At 36.6% G+C, this 19,515-nt stretch overlaps 2 protein-coding genes across 2 annotated transcripts; both read left to right on the top strand.

Annotated features, from left to right (window-relative positions):
- Window positions 1-1,378: 1,378 nt before the first annotated feature.
- On the top strand, window positions 1,379-6,530 carry LOC126829276 (sequestosome-1). The gene is made up of 7 exons (XM_050559055.2): window positions 1,379-1,772; window positions 2,307-2,414; window positions 2,633-2,838; window positions 3,312-3,600; window positions 3,968-4,416; window positions 5,016-5,229; window positions 5,742-6,530. The coding sequence occupies exons 1-7, from the start codon at window positions 1,604-1,606 to the stop codon at window positions 5,912-5,914; spliced, it is 1,608 nt and encodes a 535-aa protein (XP_050415012.2). The 5' UTR covers window positions 1,379-1,603; the 3' UTR covers window positions 5,915-6,530.
- A 4,595-nt stretch (window positions 6,531-11,125) lies between these two features.
- On the top strand, window positions 11,126-19,181 carry LOC126829265 (uncharacterized). The gene is made up of 7 exons (XM_050559030.2): window positions 11,126-11,476; window positions 14,112-14,219; window positions 14,431-14,624; window positions 15,044-16,571; window positions 16,931-17,289; window positions 17,575-17,788; window positions 18,454-19,181. Exons 1-7 carry the CDS (start codon window positions 11,308-11,310, stop codon window positions 18,609-18,611), a joined length of 2,730 nt encoding a protein of 909 aa, XP_050414987.2. The 5' UTR covers window positions 11,126-11,307; the 3' UTR covers window positions 18,612-19,181.
- Window positions 19,182-19,515: the final 334 nt, after the last annotated feature.

Consider the following 19,515-nt stretch of genomic DNA (forward strand, 5'->3'; position numbering starts at 1 on the left):
TCCTAATTTTTTTTCAACAAATTTGACGTATTGGCAAACTGATTTTGACAACCTACTTATTTGTGATGGTGATAAAGCGAATTTGAATCATTATAGGTCGACTGGCTGTTGCAATAAATATTATTGGCGACTATTCCAGAAATTGTTTAAAAATTAAATGACTAAAGCTAAGGGTAGCACGATTTGCGAAAATCCGCTGAAATCTGCCATTATTCAACTCAAATTACAATAATTTATACTGTTTTCTGATAATAACCGTTCTTTATGCCAATTTGTCATATGTTTAAGTGCCCCTCAAAATCCACAATTATTTCACCTAATATCACAATAATTTATATCGGGGTGACAGATTGGCATTTTTTCATTTAAAATTCGAGGAATGCTCACTAGTCCACGGGTTCATTAAAGTCCACCGATATCTATTATATAGGGGTTTGGTTAGGGATGGGGTATAGGTGCGGGTTCATTATAGTTCACCAATATCTATTTTAGGGTTAGGGTTCGGATATACCCATATAGTATTTCTTATATCGGCGGACTAGTGAACCCGCGGACTATAGTGAACCCCTCTCTACGTGTAAACGTGTAAATCGATCGCTTAATTTGATGGGCATTTTGACACAAAAACGCTACGATTTTGAATTTTAAAAAAATTACAATTTGGCATAAATAAAGAACGGAAAATTATCAAAGATTGATATAAATTATTGTGATTTGAAATTGAGTTGAATAATGGTGGGTTAAATTTGTTTAATTATGATTAGGACTATAGTGTTGGGGGGATTTTGGTAAATCGAATATACCGATGCCACGGCTAAATCAACTTTTAAAATATTCTCGGATTTTCTCATTTTCTTTTAATAAATGTGACACGATGGCAAAAAGGGAATTATGCAATGATTTTCTCTAAATTTTACAAAAACGCAGGTTAAAGCAAGTGCGCAACACATTTTTGTGATGATAAAGCGAATTTGAGCGCTGTAGCTGGTATTTCCTTTTAATGTTACGTCAGAAAATATTCGCGACTATTCCAAAATAGCCTCGAGTTATAGGGTTTGTTATTTGAGATACTATTAATAGATATTATTCATTGGGCGCTTTTAGGGTGAAATGACTGAATTTATTTTGTAAGAAACAATATTTGCGATCTAATATCAGTGATAACATTCCCCATTCGTGCTTTAAATTGACATCAAACTAATTTGCACTACGAAAATTGTTTATATAATCATCTGTCGAATTATTTATATTTTTAAAAATGATATTTACTGTAGTTATCCTTAACTGATCCTCATTGTATCAGCGGAAGCTGCGCAAAGCTTGTAAAATCGAACAAAACTGCGTCATTATTTACTAACATATTTGAGTAGCTGTCATAGTCACGAGACCCAATTATTTTTATTATTCGGAGTATAAAAGGCTAAATTTTCGCTTCGGTATCATAACCTCTACGCTTGTAACAGACAACGCACTGTAGATCATACAATTACGAACCAGAAGAAATCGCTGTCAACTTGAATTCTGAAACCGAAACCATTACATTGTTAAAATTTTGTAGAAGTCAACAAACTGCTTCAATAGTCTATAGAAGAAGAAAAACAAAATGTCGCTGACCGTGAAGGCGTATTTTCAGAAGAAGCCAGACGATAGTCTAGAAATTCGCCGGTTTACCATACCGGTGGATGCTTCATCAAGCTACGATTATATATTCAAGAAAGTTTCGGAGGTGTTCCCGAATTTTAGCCGAGGGAATTTTATTCTTTGTTGGAGAGGTAAATATTTTCATTATTTTTTCAAGTTTTTATTTACCATTCAGAAGAATCAAAATGATACTTTCTTCAATATTTAAAATTTAAAATACAAATATTTTTATAATACGTATGAAAATTGAAATAAAATAGTATACATATTTTTATATTATGTCTGAAAATCCATAGCCCCGAGGTTGGGGGGGGGGGGGGACCTATAATGGTTAACACGTGCAGGTTTAATCACAAGGTGTGTCGATCATTGAGTCAAGTTGTGTGGTTTTGTTTCCCCACTTGTAAGTGACAAGAAGTAGGCTTGCCTGTCCAACCTCGTGGTTTTTCTCCGGGTCCTCCTGTTTCCTTCCACTGCTAAAGACACCTATACGCAAGCAAACAGTACGTTACTTTGGGCTCTATCTGTGTGCCTGAAATGATAGACAGATTCCCGCTTCACAAAGCAAATCAACACTTTGTTTCCCCACAAATCAAAGAGTTCTGGTGATTTTAATCAGTTATGTCTGTAATCTGTATTTATCAGAATTTTTCTTAATTTCTCAGATCCTGAACATGAACTGGTTGCCTTTTCATCGGATGAAGAATTACTGGAAGCTCTAAGCTACGTGGAAAATGGAATATTAAAGATTTTTGTAAAGGAGAAAAGGACTGGTAAGTTTATACATAGAAACATCTGTCAAATGATGAAACTTTTTTCTGGTGAAATTAACAATATTTACATTCAGTGAAACACTGGGCTGTAAAAAAGAGAAATGAATGAATTAATTGGCTACTCATGGATGAATTACGGAAGATTTTCAAACAAAAACATCCTGCAGCATTCATATTCTTTGAATGAAAATGAACTTATATCTTTTTTTTTATGACAGGACATCCTACAGAAGAAGGTCCTGAGTCATCTGGGGAACTTCATCCCCATGTTGTCTGTGATGGATGTAATGGTGCCGTCTACGGTATCAGATACAAGTGCTGTGTCTGTCCCGATTACGACTTGTGCTCCACCTGTGAAGGAAAGGGCCTACATACTGAACATGACATGCTGAAAATAACCTCACCAAGATCGCAACAAAAATTTGTAAGTACATATACTATGTATATCTTAAGAATTCTTTTAAAAAATCATGATAAATAGCTTTTGGTCTATAGTATAAGTGTGTTAATCTTTGATATGTAATTTTATAAATCGGTTGTATTTGCTGTGGCTTTTATCATATTTTTCAAAAGTTTGATTACTTCGATGACTTGTCTACGATATCACCCTTGGTAGAAGGGGATGTAAAACTCCAGGAACGAACGAACTTCGATGACAAGTTTTATTACTTCGATGAAAAGTTTTATTACTTCTATGACACTGACGATTTTATAACTTAATCAGTTTTATAGAATAATTTGGTTTCGTAAACAAGTAAAAATCTACACAGTAATATAAAAAATTTGTGGTAATATTTTGTCCATTCTTTTCTACTGTAGTTTTGAAATGTATTAAAACAAATAATTAAGTGTCTTTGAAATAAATATATTAACAAGACTTTTTCTGCTAACTTACAGCCTTTTGTACCACCACCCCACTTCCGTCGATGGATGAGAAAATTTATGAATCGTTGGCATAGCAATCACCCTGAGGGATGTGGATTTGCAACTGAGTCCCCTGAAACGTCAGAGGAAAACATGGAGACAGAAAAGCCAACTGGAGCTCCAGCTGAAAAACAGGGAGAGACAACTACAGGTACTGAAGGGGAGGCAACTCAAGATGAAAGCAAAGAAGATGAAACAACTGCAGAAGAAGAATATTTGAAGAAATGGGGAGACAACATCACAGAAATGATGGATAATTTTGGTGAGTTGAATAGCACCTGTTCATATACCGGTACACCTACTTGTTTTTTTGTTTTGTTTTTTTTATACATGTCATTTGGACTTCCATTTGAACCATTCTAGTCTTTTGCCCTGCTGACATGGGCAAAGGTGTGGGGTTGTGTGTGACCAGGTGGTATAATTCAAACTACTGTAGGTTATAGCACTATAAGCTTACCCTAACTCTTAAGTCTAAATTTATTGTACATACACTTCAAGTTGTGGATAGATTCTTAAGATTAGCCAGTTAATTTGTGTTTTCTTCCGTAAATACAGATTTGATCTATTTGTTAATGTTATTTTGTAAGAAGCTTGGGACTTTTGAATAAATGTTTGATCTTGTATTACAGGAATCAATGTAACTTTCGAAACAGATCATGATGGAAAGAGAAAATTTTACCAAGGTAGATGTGGTCGTCGTGGAGGACGTGGTCGTCATGGGCATGGACACCATGGCCCACACGGACCAGAAGGACCCCATGGACCATTTGGGCATCCTCCATTCCCAGGAGTCTTTGGTGCACCAGGTTTCCCTTTCTCTGGACCCCATGGTTTCCCTGGACCCCATGGTCCACCACCACCACCACCTCCTGGCTGTCCTGGATTTGATGGTTTCCCTGGAGCCCATGTTAGACGTGGAAAAGGTTGTAAAGGAAAGGGTAAACAGGGATGCCCAGTCTTCTCCGGTACGGGACATAGACTGAATACTGAAAGTTCTGGTGAATCAAAGAACCAAAACCAAACCCAAAGTGAAGAAAACAAACAAACAGCCAATGAAAACCAGCAAACAAAGGAGAAGGTGAGTTGAGGTTTTCAGATTTTATATAATAAGCAATTTTGTTTTAAATTAATTGGGGGAGGGGGGCAAATGGTTAAAGCGTGCGCGTTGTATCATAAAGTCTGTCATTGGTTCAAGTGGCGTGGTTTCGATTACCCACTTGAATGTGACAAGGAGCAGGGTCATTCGTCCAAGCGAATTATTGAAATATAATTGAAACGCATGTTAATCCTGAAATGACCTAGTTTGTCTTTCTCTTTAACCTCCATTTTTTCGAGGTCTTGATTAAAATAAATAGCCACTTTAACCTCATGAAAGATGTTCGGATTAAAATTGCAAATCTTAGAAATTTGAAACTAATAGCTGTTGAACACTGCAACTTAGTGCTTTGGGTTTATGAATTAGTCTCCTTCCTGAAGAAATAAGAAGCAAAATTTCAACAGGTGTTACCGACGAACAGTTAAATAGTTCTGATATTATGAAATCACTGACCTGATCAGAGTCAGGGTTATTATATAGTTATACAATTGAAACTAGCTGCTGTATGCTGTGTATAGTTTATTCCTGACCTAATTTTGATGTAATTAAATGTTACTTAGACTATTGTATTGATTTTTTAGACATCTGGCGATTCAAGCCCCGAAAGAGACACTGAATGGATGGTATTGGACCAGAATGGATCAGTGATCCCACCAAACAGCGACCTGTCCAATCAGACAAGCATCACTATTATTGGTGGATCTGCTCCAGTCATTCCCCCAACCCCGGCTACTACTACAACACCAGCTGCAACTGCTCCAGCTCCAAAACCCACTCAGGCACCAAGACATTCTGGTAAGTATTCAAGACTTTAAACTGTACTTGATAAGAAGTAGTGTCTTCAAAGTTTATCATTCCCAGATGGCTTACTGAAATAATGTATTAGCCATATGTAAGGTCAATAAGATCTTGTGTTCAGTGGATGTTAACACCCCACTATCTACCAACCGCTCTGTCTTCAACTTAGTAGAGGGGGAGGGGCGGTGAAGAGAAGTAGGATTGCCTGTCCAGCCTTGTGGGTTTCCTCTTGGTCCTCCTGTTTCCGTTCACTACTAAAGACAACTGCTCACAAACGAATTGTTGAAATAAACTTAAACCATTTGTTAGTCCCATTTCTCTGTCCCTTAGTACAGTACAAGATCAGCTTTGACAGCAAGTTGCTTTGTGAAATCATGTAAATTTGTCTTCCAAACTAACTCAGTGATAGGAAATGGGATATTGAAGCAAGATGTGACCAGCTCTGGGTAAATGAGATACATATCCCAGGATGCTTATTTAAATTGTTTTATTACTTTATTTTTTTACAGATCCAAGAATTGCTGAATCTGTAGATCAAATGTTGTCAATGGGATTTGATAATGAATCTGGCTGGTTGACTCATCTACTGGAAGCCAAAGGAGGAGATATCAGTCAGGCTCTGGATTCTATCAGACCTGATCGTAGAGCTGCAGGTGCCCCACATGGAGGTCACATGGCTTAAAGCAACTAATAGAAACCGTTATAGGAAAGACCAACCAATGATGATTGCCCTTATTTATCAACTTATTTTATTGTAGGGCTCTGATTTATGTATCTTTAGTGCTTACATATGTATTTTTGTTTTGATATTTGTTAGGGTTTTTGGTGATTTATGTACACTTAATTGTTATTGGATATTCTTTAAACTAGGATTTGAAACAAATTTCTAAAAAAAAGAAAGTCATGTAATTTGATTTAAAAATTTATTTAAATGTATTTCCTTGACTACTTATGTTAAAATTTAAAACCACTATTGTTTTAAAATTGCATCAAGCTATAAATATTGTATTGTTTCATTAGTTAAAATGGTAGAAATTAGGGAATTTAAGAGAAATACTTTCTTAACACCTATATTAAAATGATTGAAATAAGGGATTTGTTTTAGAATAATAATTAATGAACACTTGTATTAAAATGGTTGAAATTGGGTGAATTGTTTTAGGGTATTAAAATAGTTAAAATTACACCACTCTATTAATTTTATGGTTATATTTTAAAGGTTTTATCAAATGTGTAGCTGGTTTCTTGTGGTTGTTTTGCTATTTTCCTGTATATCAAATAAATCATATCAAAATGAATATTTTTGTCTTTTATCTTTTTGATCTGAATATAAAATGCACAAGTATGGTCATAAAACCTTTCTTAAACAGTGCTCAGTTTCAACAGTTATTCTTAGCTTTAACACATATTTTGGACTGGGTTGGGCTAATAAAATATATTCAAAGGGAAATAATGATACTATATTGAATATCATTGATATTTTAAAACGAATTTCAATTTATATTAGAACTTAGGAGTTGAGCAAAAAGAAATGTTTTATGGGCCTAGAAGGAAACGGGGTGTATAATAAATAAGCTTCTGGTTGAAGTTGAATATAGATGAGAAGAAGGCTGTCTGAATTTATGAACTCATTGTTTCTAATGCTAGGATCCAACTGTCGTGCGATGCGTTACGATAGGTTTGTCCCTTGAGTCCAAGATTTGGTACGTGAAGATACGTTTCCATACGATCAACACGATTGCCACGACCGAGCTCGATATATGACAAGACTTAACAGGAACACCATGATTACGAAACCATTAAAATCACGATTTCAATCGTAGCGAGAATCGTGATAGTGGGAACCTAGCATTACCTGTAAGAGCCTGGTGAGTTTGGAGAGGACATAAATGAAATGCTCGAAAAAAAACCCGTTGCAAAGTACGGTCTCCAGGGGTATGGCGGTCCTCCCCCAGAATTCTTTTTAATTGAGCAGCAGATGCGTTTTCCTGACTTTCCGGTCTGTGAGTACAGGAAGTAGAAAGAAGTCCAACATAATACATGTCTACGTACATGTCGTTACAACCGAAATCCCACACTCAGGCACTCGATCTGTGGCTACCTGAATTCCGGATTTTGTGGGAAAAGCTCACCATGTGGAGTATGGGGAGAAATTTATGAAATTTAGATCTCTGCAAACGTTGTTTCCTGCTATATCTGCCTGAAAATAAACTTATTAGATAGATCTTCTTGGATTGGAATTTAGTAATTGAACATATTAACACAAGGTAAAATTTTATGGATACACAATTAGGCCTACTGAGTTTTGTTTAACACTAAACGACGTTTTGACGAGGATACTCTCGTCTTTATTATTATTATTATTATTATTGTTCGATTTATATAGCGCTTCATTACACGTGAAGTGTTTCTAAGCGCATATCACAAACATATACTTCAAACACACAGAAACAATCAAAATCAGGAGAACATAATTAAACACAGCTGCCTGTTAGGCGCTATTATTCAAAGGTTTATATCCAACAAATCAACCGGCTAATCTCAATATTGAACTCAGTCGAGGTATTACCTGATGAACACCTACACCAAGTAGAGTTCAAAAATAAAAACGAAGTTTAAAAGAATCAACTTCATTAACAAAAATTAAACAATCATAAACTAAACAGATAAATCAAATTCAAACGAAACAAATAAAACAAAGAAAATGAAAAGAGCAGTTCGTTACCATTCTACATTAACAAAATAAAGGAAATCAACTTGTGAAAATTTTTTCAAAAAATAAGAGCAAAGTAACACTAATGTTAATAATTATCAAAAGGAACCAAGATCTTAATGATAAAAAAATATATTTAAAGTTTCATCCAAATTGGATAAAAACTGTGGTCTCTAGAGGGTCCACAACCTTGATATCTATCTATTTCTTAATTAATTACAGGTATGTAAATTATTGTACCGGTAACCTAAATTTTATGAATATTGTTGTGATGTTATGACGATGTGCAATGCATATTGATATTGTGTTTACCTGTTTAAGATGAGTCAATAAAAATCTTTTCTTAAATATTTCAAGCAAATGATACAGATATGTGAATAGTAGGCAAATATATACAGAATATGCAACAAAAATAACAATCAAATACAATTAAAACTTAACATCTTTGATTAGGGGACCATTTACTAAACCAACACGGCGGAAACTCTTACAGACATTAAAAGGGAGGAATCCTATTATTTATAAAGATTAATGTTTTAACACTATTAATGGGAAACCGATTAAATTGAGCTACAGATAAACAATAATTTAAAGAGAACGTGTGCCGGGGACGAGTGGACACTGATGCAAGGGGAACCGTAAATATACTAATTCAATAACTGAGAATCATGAAAGATAAAACTTATTATTAGACTATAAAACAGGACGAGGGGTACTGTAAATATATTAATTCAATAAACTGAAAATGAAGAAATGAGAAATATATTATCAGACTGTAAAACTGGATAAGTACTGAAAATCAAGATATGTCATATATATTATTAGACACTAAAACTGGATAAACACTGAAATAGAACAAACGTATAAGAATTAATGTATACGTTGGCCATAAGCCCTTAGTATAACTAGGGCTTGATACGTTTTATATTGATGGCCCAAGAAGAAGTTTGCTGGTTTTCGTCTGGTGATGATTTACTACAAGGGTTCTTGATTGGTCCCATAGAATTGTAGGATGTCCGTTGTTAATAATATAATCTCTGCTACGGCTGAAGGATTGGTGAATGCTAGTGACCTGTGCTCTTTTATTCGTACGTCAAGTGGACGCTTCGTTTCACCTACATACTTCTCGTTGCACGAGCAAGTTATTTCGTATATAATACATCCTTTGGGCCGTGGAGAGTTGGTACGTTGTGTTTTACCATTAGCTTTTAAGAAATCCCGAATGGTTCTGCCGCCCATGCGCTTCTTGTTTCATAAACCTTTTAATCTGGTAAGAAATTTTGCCGTGAAACGGGATGGTTAGTCTGATACCGGAGTGGTTAGTATTTCGCGTTCCGGGCTTTGTTGATTCTCTGTTGTGGTGGTGATGACATCATTAACCATTTGGGTGTGGTAACTGTTATTGTTTATGAATACGTTCTTTAAATACTCTAATTCCGCGGGTAAATTTTCTTCGTCACATATCTCGGTGGCGCGTCTGGTTAAAGTGGTGAGCATGTATTTTTTGATTTGAATTAAAGAGAATGTATCGGTCAGTGTGAGCTGATTTCCTATACACAGTTGTAAATAATTTGTTGCCAGTTATAGTCATAAAGACATAAAGAAATGGAAGACTGTCATTCGTTTCGGTTTTCATTGTGAATTTATCCTAGTTTGTCGACTGTTTAGATGCTGTCACGGGCTTGTAATGTTTCATAATGTGAGCGATTTAACCACTGAAGAACCACTGTCCAATTAAAATTCCCTACCTGTATCGAAACGGCTATTTTCCAGTGTTGAGTTCATGAAAGCTTTGCCATAAAGAATTGTATGATTTGAATCAGCTTCCCGCAGTCTTTTTTATCATTTGAGATTGCTATAAGTAAAATCAAGATGTCGACCTTGTTTTTTGTCAGTTCAAACAACGGTTCCAATTTGTACTTAACCCGACAGGAAAGGGTTCTAAATATCATCTTGGGTGATGTAATTTTCAAACTTGTCGGGGTGGGACCCTCCGTCAGAGGGATCCACCAGCGCAGAATCTTGACGATTTGGATCAGTAACTACACCAAGAATGAAACATACCATCCCAGGCTCATATCCAACTTCTCATTTAGTCGATGGGGATGAAAGTTTAACAGGTGACCGAGGCTGCCTTAGGCTCGCGCAGGCTACATCAGATATTGCCATTTCTTCACTGTTTTGGCGAAACTCTATGGACAACCTGAAGATGCAATGAAATGAGCCGAAATGTAGTAGGCCTAGCCCCAAATACCTAGTACCAGCCATAGTTGGTTGATCTTGGTTTCACCCATATTCCTCCTCCAATTTTGAAGTCGAAAGGATCACACAAAGTCTTTTACTTAAACGTGAGTTTTTGTCTTTCTACGCTGGTTTAGTGTTTCGATCCTTTCTGAGACAGTCCTAGAAGATTAAATAACTTTCAAAGCGTAAAATAGATATCCCGGAATTTTAACAGGGGATCGATTGAGGGTCTGGGGTGAGAAAAACGTGATAAAAAACTTTATGAAACAAAATGCTCATTTAGGTGCATGTTTCATGTACAGGTTTAGAGTGGAGGCCAAAACGATGGCAATGCTTAGCACGGCTGTTTGTTCAACGTTATTTCACCGTTATGTATAATAATATATACAGATCCTGTAGATCTATTTCAATGCTTTGACCTTATATAATTGTGGCTGAGGTGCACATGAACAGCACACGATCGTGGTGGACATTTAAGCCCTCTGAGGTTCTCCCAATTAGTTGTATGTACTTGCAACTATACGTGCATATCATATAGGCCACATTTCCAGATGCACAAAATCGAATCGGACCGCAAGGGCAACATGCCCTACTATGGCAAACTGGTTTAGTCTGGTTGTGATAGAAATAATTATTATACTAGTCGAGAATAGTCTCGATTTACAGGGTTTGTTAAAACAACTAAAAATAGATATTACTTATTGAGTGCTTCAAGGGTGAACTGGTTGAATACGTTTTGTAGGAAAAAGCAATTCCGATGGTTTAACCGTAAACATTCTTGCTTTCAATTTAAAATACTTTCATATTCACCCAGAAAAGGATTGTAATGCAATTGTGTGTCGACCCATTCCAATTTTCACTGAAGTATCCCTAATTGACCCTGGTTATATTAGCGCAGAGGTCGTATTATAGGACAAGATTACGTCATTTTTACCAGGCTTATTTTGAGTGGCCGTATTATGTCACGAGACCCATTTATTTTATTATTTCGGAATATAAAAGGCTAAATATTCCACCTCGGAATCATAATTTTTACGCTTGTATCCGACACAGCATTATAGATTACCTGATTACGAACCAGAACAGATCGCTGTCTATTACATTTTTCGGAAAATAAAATGTCGCTTACAGTGAAAGCGTATTTTCAGAAGAAGCCAGACGATAGTCTAGAAATTCGCCGGTTCATCATACCGGTGGATGCTTCTTCAAGCTATGAATATATTCTCAAGAAAGTTTCTGAAGTTTTCCGGGATTTGAGCCTGGGGAATATTAATCTTTGTTGGAGAGGTAAATATTTGTATTATTATTTGTTAGAAACGAATGAATGGTAGGCCAATTTATAAATACATGTTTGTGTAGAGGCTACCGGGCGGTCGGCTATTCCCCCCATGCACACACCAATGTTTAGGATTTCCTTTCTGTTATTAAAGATAAAAAAAAAAAAATAATGATCAAGCCAAATAATATAATAAAATATCTCAACGTTTTATTGACGTACTTGTAGCTGCTAAACGGCTTCATTTTAGGTCAAAATATGGAACTCCCTATACATGTTCGTGTTGTATAAACCAACGGTATCCGGCCTAGTGTTATGGATTTTTTTTTCCTTTCTGTAATTAAAGATATTAATCAAGCCAATTTTATTAAATCAATCGATATTAAAATATCTCAACGTTTTTAGTGACGTCTTTGTAGCTGATAAATGGCCGCTTTACTTTAGTTCCAAAATTGGGACTTCCTAATCTAAATGACGAATGACGAGAAATTTCAAAATAAAAATGGCTCACTACATCAATGATAAAAAGAGTGAAAGGTCCATTAGATGAATAACAGGTGTATTCAACGGATGACTGATGGGTGATTAGAGACTTTTGGCAAGCGTAAATTCATGGTCCGTATCACGTCTCCGTGTCGGTTTTGCGTGTGACGTCATCAATGTGTGTGTATTTCTCATACGTGTCACGGCACACGGATACGGCAGCACGCATCGATCAGCTTTCATACGGAAAAGGTGTGTACAACATCGTCGTCTTTTTCCCTTTTTTTAGACGCTGAAATGTTGTGCCATAGCGTTTTTATGAATCTATGTGTATCCTAAAACATGAAGGTGTATATTTGATGTGATTTTAACAATAATAAAGAATGAAATTTAATCATTATTTTAGACGAGTGTTACTCGGAATTTTCATACTTTTCCTGTCTGTCTGTCTGAATGCCTGTTGATCTACGTACCAAATTTAGGGAGGTGGCCCCTTGCAAAACTGTAAATGATGTGATTCTATGGTAAAGGGGGTATAAAATTTCTGAAATCATACATTAGTGAAACCAAAAATTGCTGTCGAGGCGAAGTCGAAGATTTTTAATAAGATCCTACATTAATTTCTTTTTAATAGCTCAGCGATTGTCGAGCGACTTCACCCCCCCCCCCCCAGTAATTTGTAGGCTAGGCACTTGACTGGTACTGATGGTGATCATGCTGTAATAGAACTAAGCTCAACTCAGCTACTCATACGTTATACGCAGCGCGATAATTTGCCAAAACTATAAAACTACATTGACGCAACGTATCACGTGACGATACGGATACGTGATACGGATGGGGAAAATTCTGCTTGCCAAAAGTCTCTAATGACACACAGTGACGGACGCAGGGTATTTCGTTAGGAAGGGGGGGGGGGTAAGGTCCTCCTCCGAGAAAAATGCGAAAATCTTGTTGTCATTGTCATTTAGACCCGAATGTCACATTCAATTTCATCACCCCAACGAACAAAATGCTCAAATTTACACGTTACATAGAAACAGAATAATAAAATAAATATTTTATACGGCTATTTAGAGGGGCCACTGATGACAAAGTCGATTATTAAAATAACTCAACTTAAAGGCCTATCAGATTCATCGATTAGCTTTCCAGCTAAAATGTCTACCAGTTGTCAAGGTTTCCGTGGAGGTCGCCATGTTTGGTTTGAGGTTTTTTTTTGTTTTTTTTTGTGTGTCACAACCTCTGGACGCTACTGTTCACGTGTCTACGGTAAAGGGAGATAACGTAGCTATAAGTTCGGGAATTGGAAAGCAGTGTAGCAACGTCTAGATGTTGTAAAACTCACGGTCGTTGTAACTTGCTACAGGAAGATGAGGGACCCCCCCCCCTCTTCCGCCATTAAAGGGATTGTGTGGGGGGGAGCTATTTAACGAATGACAAAATGAATGACATGGCTCACTATGCAAATGCATATGTTCAGTAGACGACTGCTAGATAAAAAGTTATTTTTTTCTGGATTGTTATGTTAACTAATTTGTTAAATTGGATTTGTTTGAGATATTTATAATTTATACTTCGTTGATGCAGAAGATTGGGGGTGACCATCGTCATAGTATGAAATACTGATACAGGCAGTAAAATGTAATTCAAATGTAACTGACCATTAAATGTTTTTGGAACTAATTAATTAAATTTCCATTATGCTTCTCACATTACTCATTGCATGACCACTCCTTAAAACATCTAATGATTCCATGACATGGCATGACCATTACTTCAAAACATGTAATGATTCCATGACATGGCATGACCATTACTTCAAAACATGTAATGATTCCATGACATGGCATGACCATTACTTCAAAACATGTAATGATTATATTCCATGACATGATCATTACTTCAAAACATTTAATGATTATATTCCATGACATGATCATTACTTCAAAACATGTAATGATTATATTCCATGGCTGGATCATTACTTCAAAACATGTAATGATTACATTCCATGGCATTATATGACCTTTACCCAGGTCCTGCTATCCTCAACTTGATTAAATCAACACTTTTATTTTTTCCTCGAATCAAAGAAGTCTTCTGATTTTAAATCAATTATGTATGTAATCTGTATTTATCATAATTTTCTTAATTTCTCAGATCCTGAACATGAACTGGTTGCCTTTTCAACTGATGAAGAATTACTGGAAGCTCTAAGCTACGTGGAAAATGGAATATTGAAGATTTTTGTAAAGGAGAAAAAGACTGGCAAGTTTATATTATAAACATCTGGCAGATGTCTGATGAAATAATAATATCAGAATGTGTTTATATTTTGCCTAATTAATCTACATTATTTAAATACCTCGGCTGTGAAAAAATAGCAGAATGATTTAATTGGCTTTCTATTATGAATTACCGAAAAATTTAAAACAAGACAAATTGTGGCATACACTGCATAATTTTGTTTTTCTGATAGAAGAATGTCCTGAGCCATCTGGAGAACTTCATCCCCATGTTGTCTGTGATGGATGTAATGGTGCCGTCTACGGTATCAGATACAAGTGCTGTATCTGTCCCGATTACGAGATGTGCTCCACCTGTGAAGAAAAGGGTCTACATATCGAACATGACATGCTGAAAATCGCTCCACCAAAGTCCCAACAGAATATTGTAAGTACAAGTCATATATTCTGAAGGATTTCTTTTAAAAAATCATGATAGTTCGCCATTTTATATTCTAATAGTCTGTAGTAAAAGCAAGATTTATATTATAAAACACAATTGGAGTATTATGTTAAATTTGTAAAATAAAATTGCCTTCGATATTTTCAAATAAGTCTGTTCCGCCTGTTATTATATTTCGGAAAGGTTTTAGTGATTCGATGATACTTAAGTTTTTTAAAACTCTTGATTAGTTTAATGCATTAATTGAGTTTCAAAAGACATTGTATAAATATTTTAATATTCATGATTTGTGGTAATATTTTGTCCTATCTTTAAAATTGCTTTATTCAAACTGAATAAAATGGATTTTAAAATATTATATAAAATTGAATGCTAAAAAGACTTCTTTTCACCCAATTTTACAGCCCTTCGTACCCCAACCACACTTCCGTCGATGGATGAGAAGATTTATGAAAAACTGGTATAGCAAACATCCTGAGGGGTGTCTTTTTGGAAACGATGGCAAACACCCCGAGGGATGTCTTTTTGGAACCGATGGTAAACACCCTAAGGGATCTCGAGGGACAAAAAAGCCCCCCGAGGGGTGTCTTTTCGGAACCGATGGCAAACACCCCGAGGGATGTCTTTTCGGAACCGATGGCAAACACCTTGAAGGATGTCTTTTTGGAACCGATGGCGAACAACCCGAGGGATGTCATTTTGGGACCGACGGCAAACACCCCAAAGGATGTCATTTTGAAACCGACAGCAAACACCCCAAGGGATGTCTTTTTGGAACCGATGGCAAACACCCCGAGGGATGTCTTTTTGGAACCGACGGCAAACACCCTGAGGGATGTCATTTTGGAACCGACGGCAAACACCCCAAGGGATGTCATTTTGGGGCCGATGGCAAACACCCCGAGGGATGCCTTTTTGGAACCAACGGTAAACACCCCGAGAGTTGTCTTTTTGGGACCGATGGCAAACACCCTGAGAGATGTCTTTTTGGAATCGACGGTAAACACCCTAAGGGAACTCTAGGGAAGAAAAACCACCCCGAGGGATGTCTTTTTGGAACCGATGGCAAACACCCCGAAGGATGTCTTTTTGGAACCGATGGCAAACACCCTGAGGGATGCCTTTTTGGAACCAACGGTAAACAGCCCGAGGGATGTCTTTTTGGAACTGATGGCAATCACCCCGAAGGATGTCTTTTTGGAACCGATGGCAAACCCCCCGAGGGATGTCTTTTCGGAACCGATGGCAAAAACCCCGAGGGATGTCTTTTCGGAACCGATGGCAAACACCCTGAAGGATGTCATTTTGGAACCGACGGCAAACACCCCAAAGGATGTCATTTTGGAACCGACAGCAAACACCCCAAGGGATGTCTTTTTGGAACCGATGGCAAACACCCCGAGGGATGTCTTTTTGAAACCGATGGCAAACGCCCCAATCGATGTCATTTTGGAACCGACAGCAAACACCCCGAGGGATGTCTTTTTGGAACCGACGGCAAATACACCGAGGAGGGATGTCTTTTTGGAACCGACGGCAGGTACACCGAGGGATGTGGTTTTGATACTATTGATGGCAAACACCCCGACGGATGTCAAGGGCAGAGCAAACACCCCGAGGGGTGTTATTTTGGAACCGATGACAAACACCCCAAGGGATGTCATTCTGGAACCAACAGCAAACACCCCGAGGAATGTCTTTTTGGAACTATCGACGACCAACACCCTGCGAGATGTCAGGGAAAGAATAACCACAACCACTCGGGGGAATGTCGTTTTGGAACTAAAGACGGCAAACACTCAGAGGAATGTCGATTTGTAACAGAGACAGAAAAAACAGCTGTAGGCCCAGCTAAAGAACCATGGGAGACAACTCAAGATGAAGGCAAGGAAGAAGACACACCCGAAGAAGAAGAATATTGGGATCATTTTGGTGAGTTCAACAGGGCCAGTTTACAGGCATTTAATTGGTCGGTGTGAATGCTGAGAGATCTATTATGCGCCCTTGTAAATCATAAGGCCACTTAAGGCCAGTGATGAAATTTATCACGCTCTTATTTTACCCCCCCCCCCCCCCGCCCCCATTTAGCTCAGTGATCATTTGACGAAATAAAAACGGAAAAACAAAATCTACGTCTGAGAATTTTTTTTTATTTATGTGGCCTTAAAATATAAGCTTACCCTAACTCCTAAGGTCTTATTTACTGTACTGTTTACTTACCCTTCAAGTGGTGGGCATACTTATGATTTGTTAATTTATCAGAAGCTTCAACTTTTGGTCTTGTATTACAGGAATCGACGTAACCTTTGAAACAGGTCATCGTGGAAAAGGTAAACGTTTCCCGGGTAGATGCGGTCGTCACGGAGTTCATGACCTTCATGGATACGGACCACATGGACACCATGGACCAAACGGAGCTTTTGGCCATCATCTATTCCCAGGCTGTCATGGATTCAATCGTTTCCCAGGGGCCACAATTAGACGTGGAAAGGTTTGTAAAGGAAATGGTAAACCTGGATGCCAAGTCTTCTCTGGAACTGGACATCAACCGAATACTGAAAGTGGAGAAAGTTCTGATGAATCCGCTGAGGGTCAAACTTTCAACCAAAACCAAACCTCAAGTGACGAGAACCAACAAACAAAGGAGAAGGTGAGTTGAGATTTGTAGTTTTAAATTCATATTTAGAGAATTTAATTGGTAATCTCTTGTGTTACTGGTATTCTTATTCAACTTCTAAATTCTTAAAATTATCTTTATGGGAAGAAAATAAAACCCGAACAGTTTTGTGACTTTTAATCTAATTGCTACGGAATAAGGGTTAAGAGAAACTGTTAATGTGTTCATGGAGAATTGATACCAGCTACTGCATGTTATATAGCTAACCCCTGATATACTTTGATATGGTTGAATATTTTATAATCTATTTTTTTGTAGACGACTGGCGATTTAAGCCCGGAAAGAGACACTGAATGGATGGTATTGGACAAGAATGGATCAGTGATCCCACCAACCAGTGACCTGTCCAATCAGACAACCATCACTATTATTGGTGGATCTGCTCCAGTCATTCCCCCGACCACTACCGGATCAACAACACCAGCTGCTACGACTACAGCTCCAAAACCCAAACAGGTGGCAAGACATTCTGGTGTGTATTTAAAGCTTTAATCACCCTATTCGATCCTACAACCGTACTAGACAAGAAGTAGGGTCGTCTTCTCACAGCATTTGCATATCGACTTGAAATAGTGTATTACCCCTATGTAAGGTCCAAAAGAATTCCATGTGTTCAGTGGATGCTAAAAATCCACTTTATACTACCTGCAAATTAATTTGTGCTCCACTTGATAGTAAAGTTTCTTGGTAGATCAGATTGATAAGTTGCTTGCTTAAATAGTGTCGATTCGTCTTCCAATCTGACTCTGAAACAATGTGAATTAATACACTGATGATAGATATGGTCTCGTGTGGATTACGCATGTATACAAACTGATTAATATTAGATTTTATTTTCATTCCAAATATTCCGTTGATCACTCCATTAAATACTTAAATATATTTACAAGAAATGCAAGTTGTGGGCCATTGATGGCGGCATAATAATATAGTTGACCTTGATAAGGCAATCAATTAAATGTCGAGATGAGTAGTTTTTGATTGTTAGGTTGATCTGAAGTCCCCTAAAACAATGTCTTTAGAGTATCGAGTGAAATGTCGGTATAGTTTTATTTAGAATGTCTTGTACTGAAGTGACTTTGGCTAACAGGCCTACGGTTTATTGTTATATTTACTTTATTACGTTGCTTTTTACAGATCCAAGAATTGCTGGAGCTATAGATCAGATGCTGTCAATGGGATTTGACAATGAATCTGGCTGGTTGACTCATCTACTGGAAGCAAAAGGAGGAGATATCAGTCAGGCTCTGGATTCTATTAGACCTGATCGTAGAGATGGAGGTCACATGGCTTAAAGCAACCAAAAGAACCATTAAAAGAAAGACCAACCAATGACGATTGCCCTTATTTATCAACTTATTTTATTGTAGGGCTCTGATTTATATATCTTTAGTGCTTAATTATATGTAACCTTAATTGTTTTTGATATCAAGTATTCTTTAAACCAGGATTTCAAAACAAAATCTAAAAATAATGTCAGTTATTTGAAATTGGTTAATTAATTTAAATTGTTTACTTATTTCAAATTAGTTATTTTTTTTTTTTAAATTGCTTACTTATTTGAAATGTGTTAATTATTTGAAATAGGTTAATTATTTGAAATCGGTTAATTATTTGAAATTGGTTAATTTGAAATTGATTAATTAAATGAAATGGTAAAAACAATTATTTTGAATTTGGATCAGACTATAAATGTTTTTCATAAGACAAAGTTGTTGAAATTATGTATTAAAATGGTTACGATTACACCACCCTGTTAATTTTAAGGAGATAATTTAAAGGTTTTATCAAATTTATACCATGGTTTCTTATGGCTGTTTTGCTAGTTTCCCACATATCCAATAAATCACACGTGTAAATGAATATATATTGTTTTATCTTTTTGATTAGAATATAAAATGGAACAAATATGGATATTGTAAACTCAATATCAATAAATAGTCAAATTTGGGACTCGGCCAACAAGAGTCTTAACACCATTTTGGACTGTGTTTTGGTCCAATAATTCTAAAAGAAAAAAATGGTATCATTTTGAAAACCAATTCTTTTTGGTTGAATTTTTAAACGAGATTCAGAAGATTTGTGGTCTTGGAATAAAACAAGATGATTGCTAAGTAAGCTTCTGTTTGGAATCGAATATGGATCTTGCATTGCATCGAACACTGTGAGAATAACGGTGTCTGACTTTATCAAATTATT

This window comes from Patella vulgata, chromosome 8, assembly GCF_932274485.2.
Source record: "Patella vulgata chromosome 8, xgPatVulg1.2, whole genome shotgun sequence".
In the NCBI taxonomy this organism is placed as follows: domain Eukaryota; kingdom Metazoa; phylum Mollusca; class Gastropoda; family Patellidae; genus Patella; species Patella vulgata.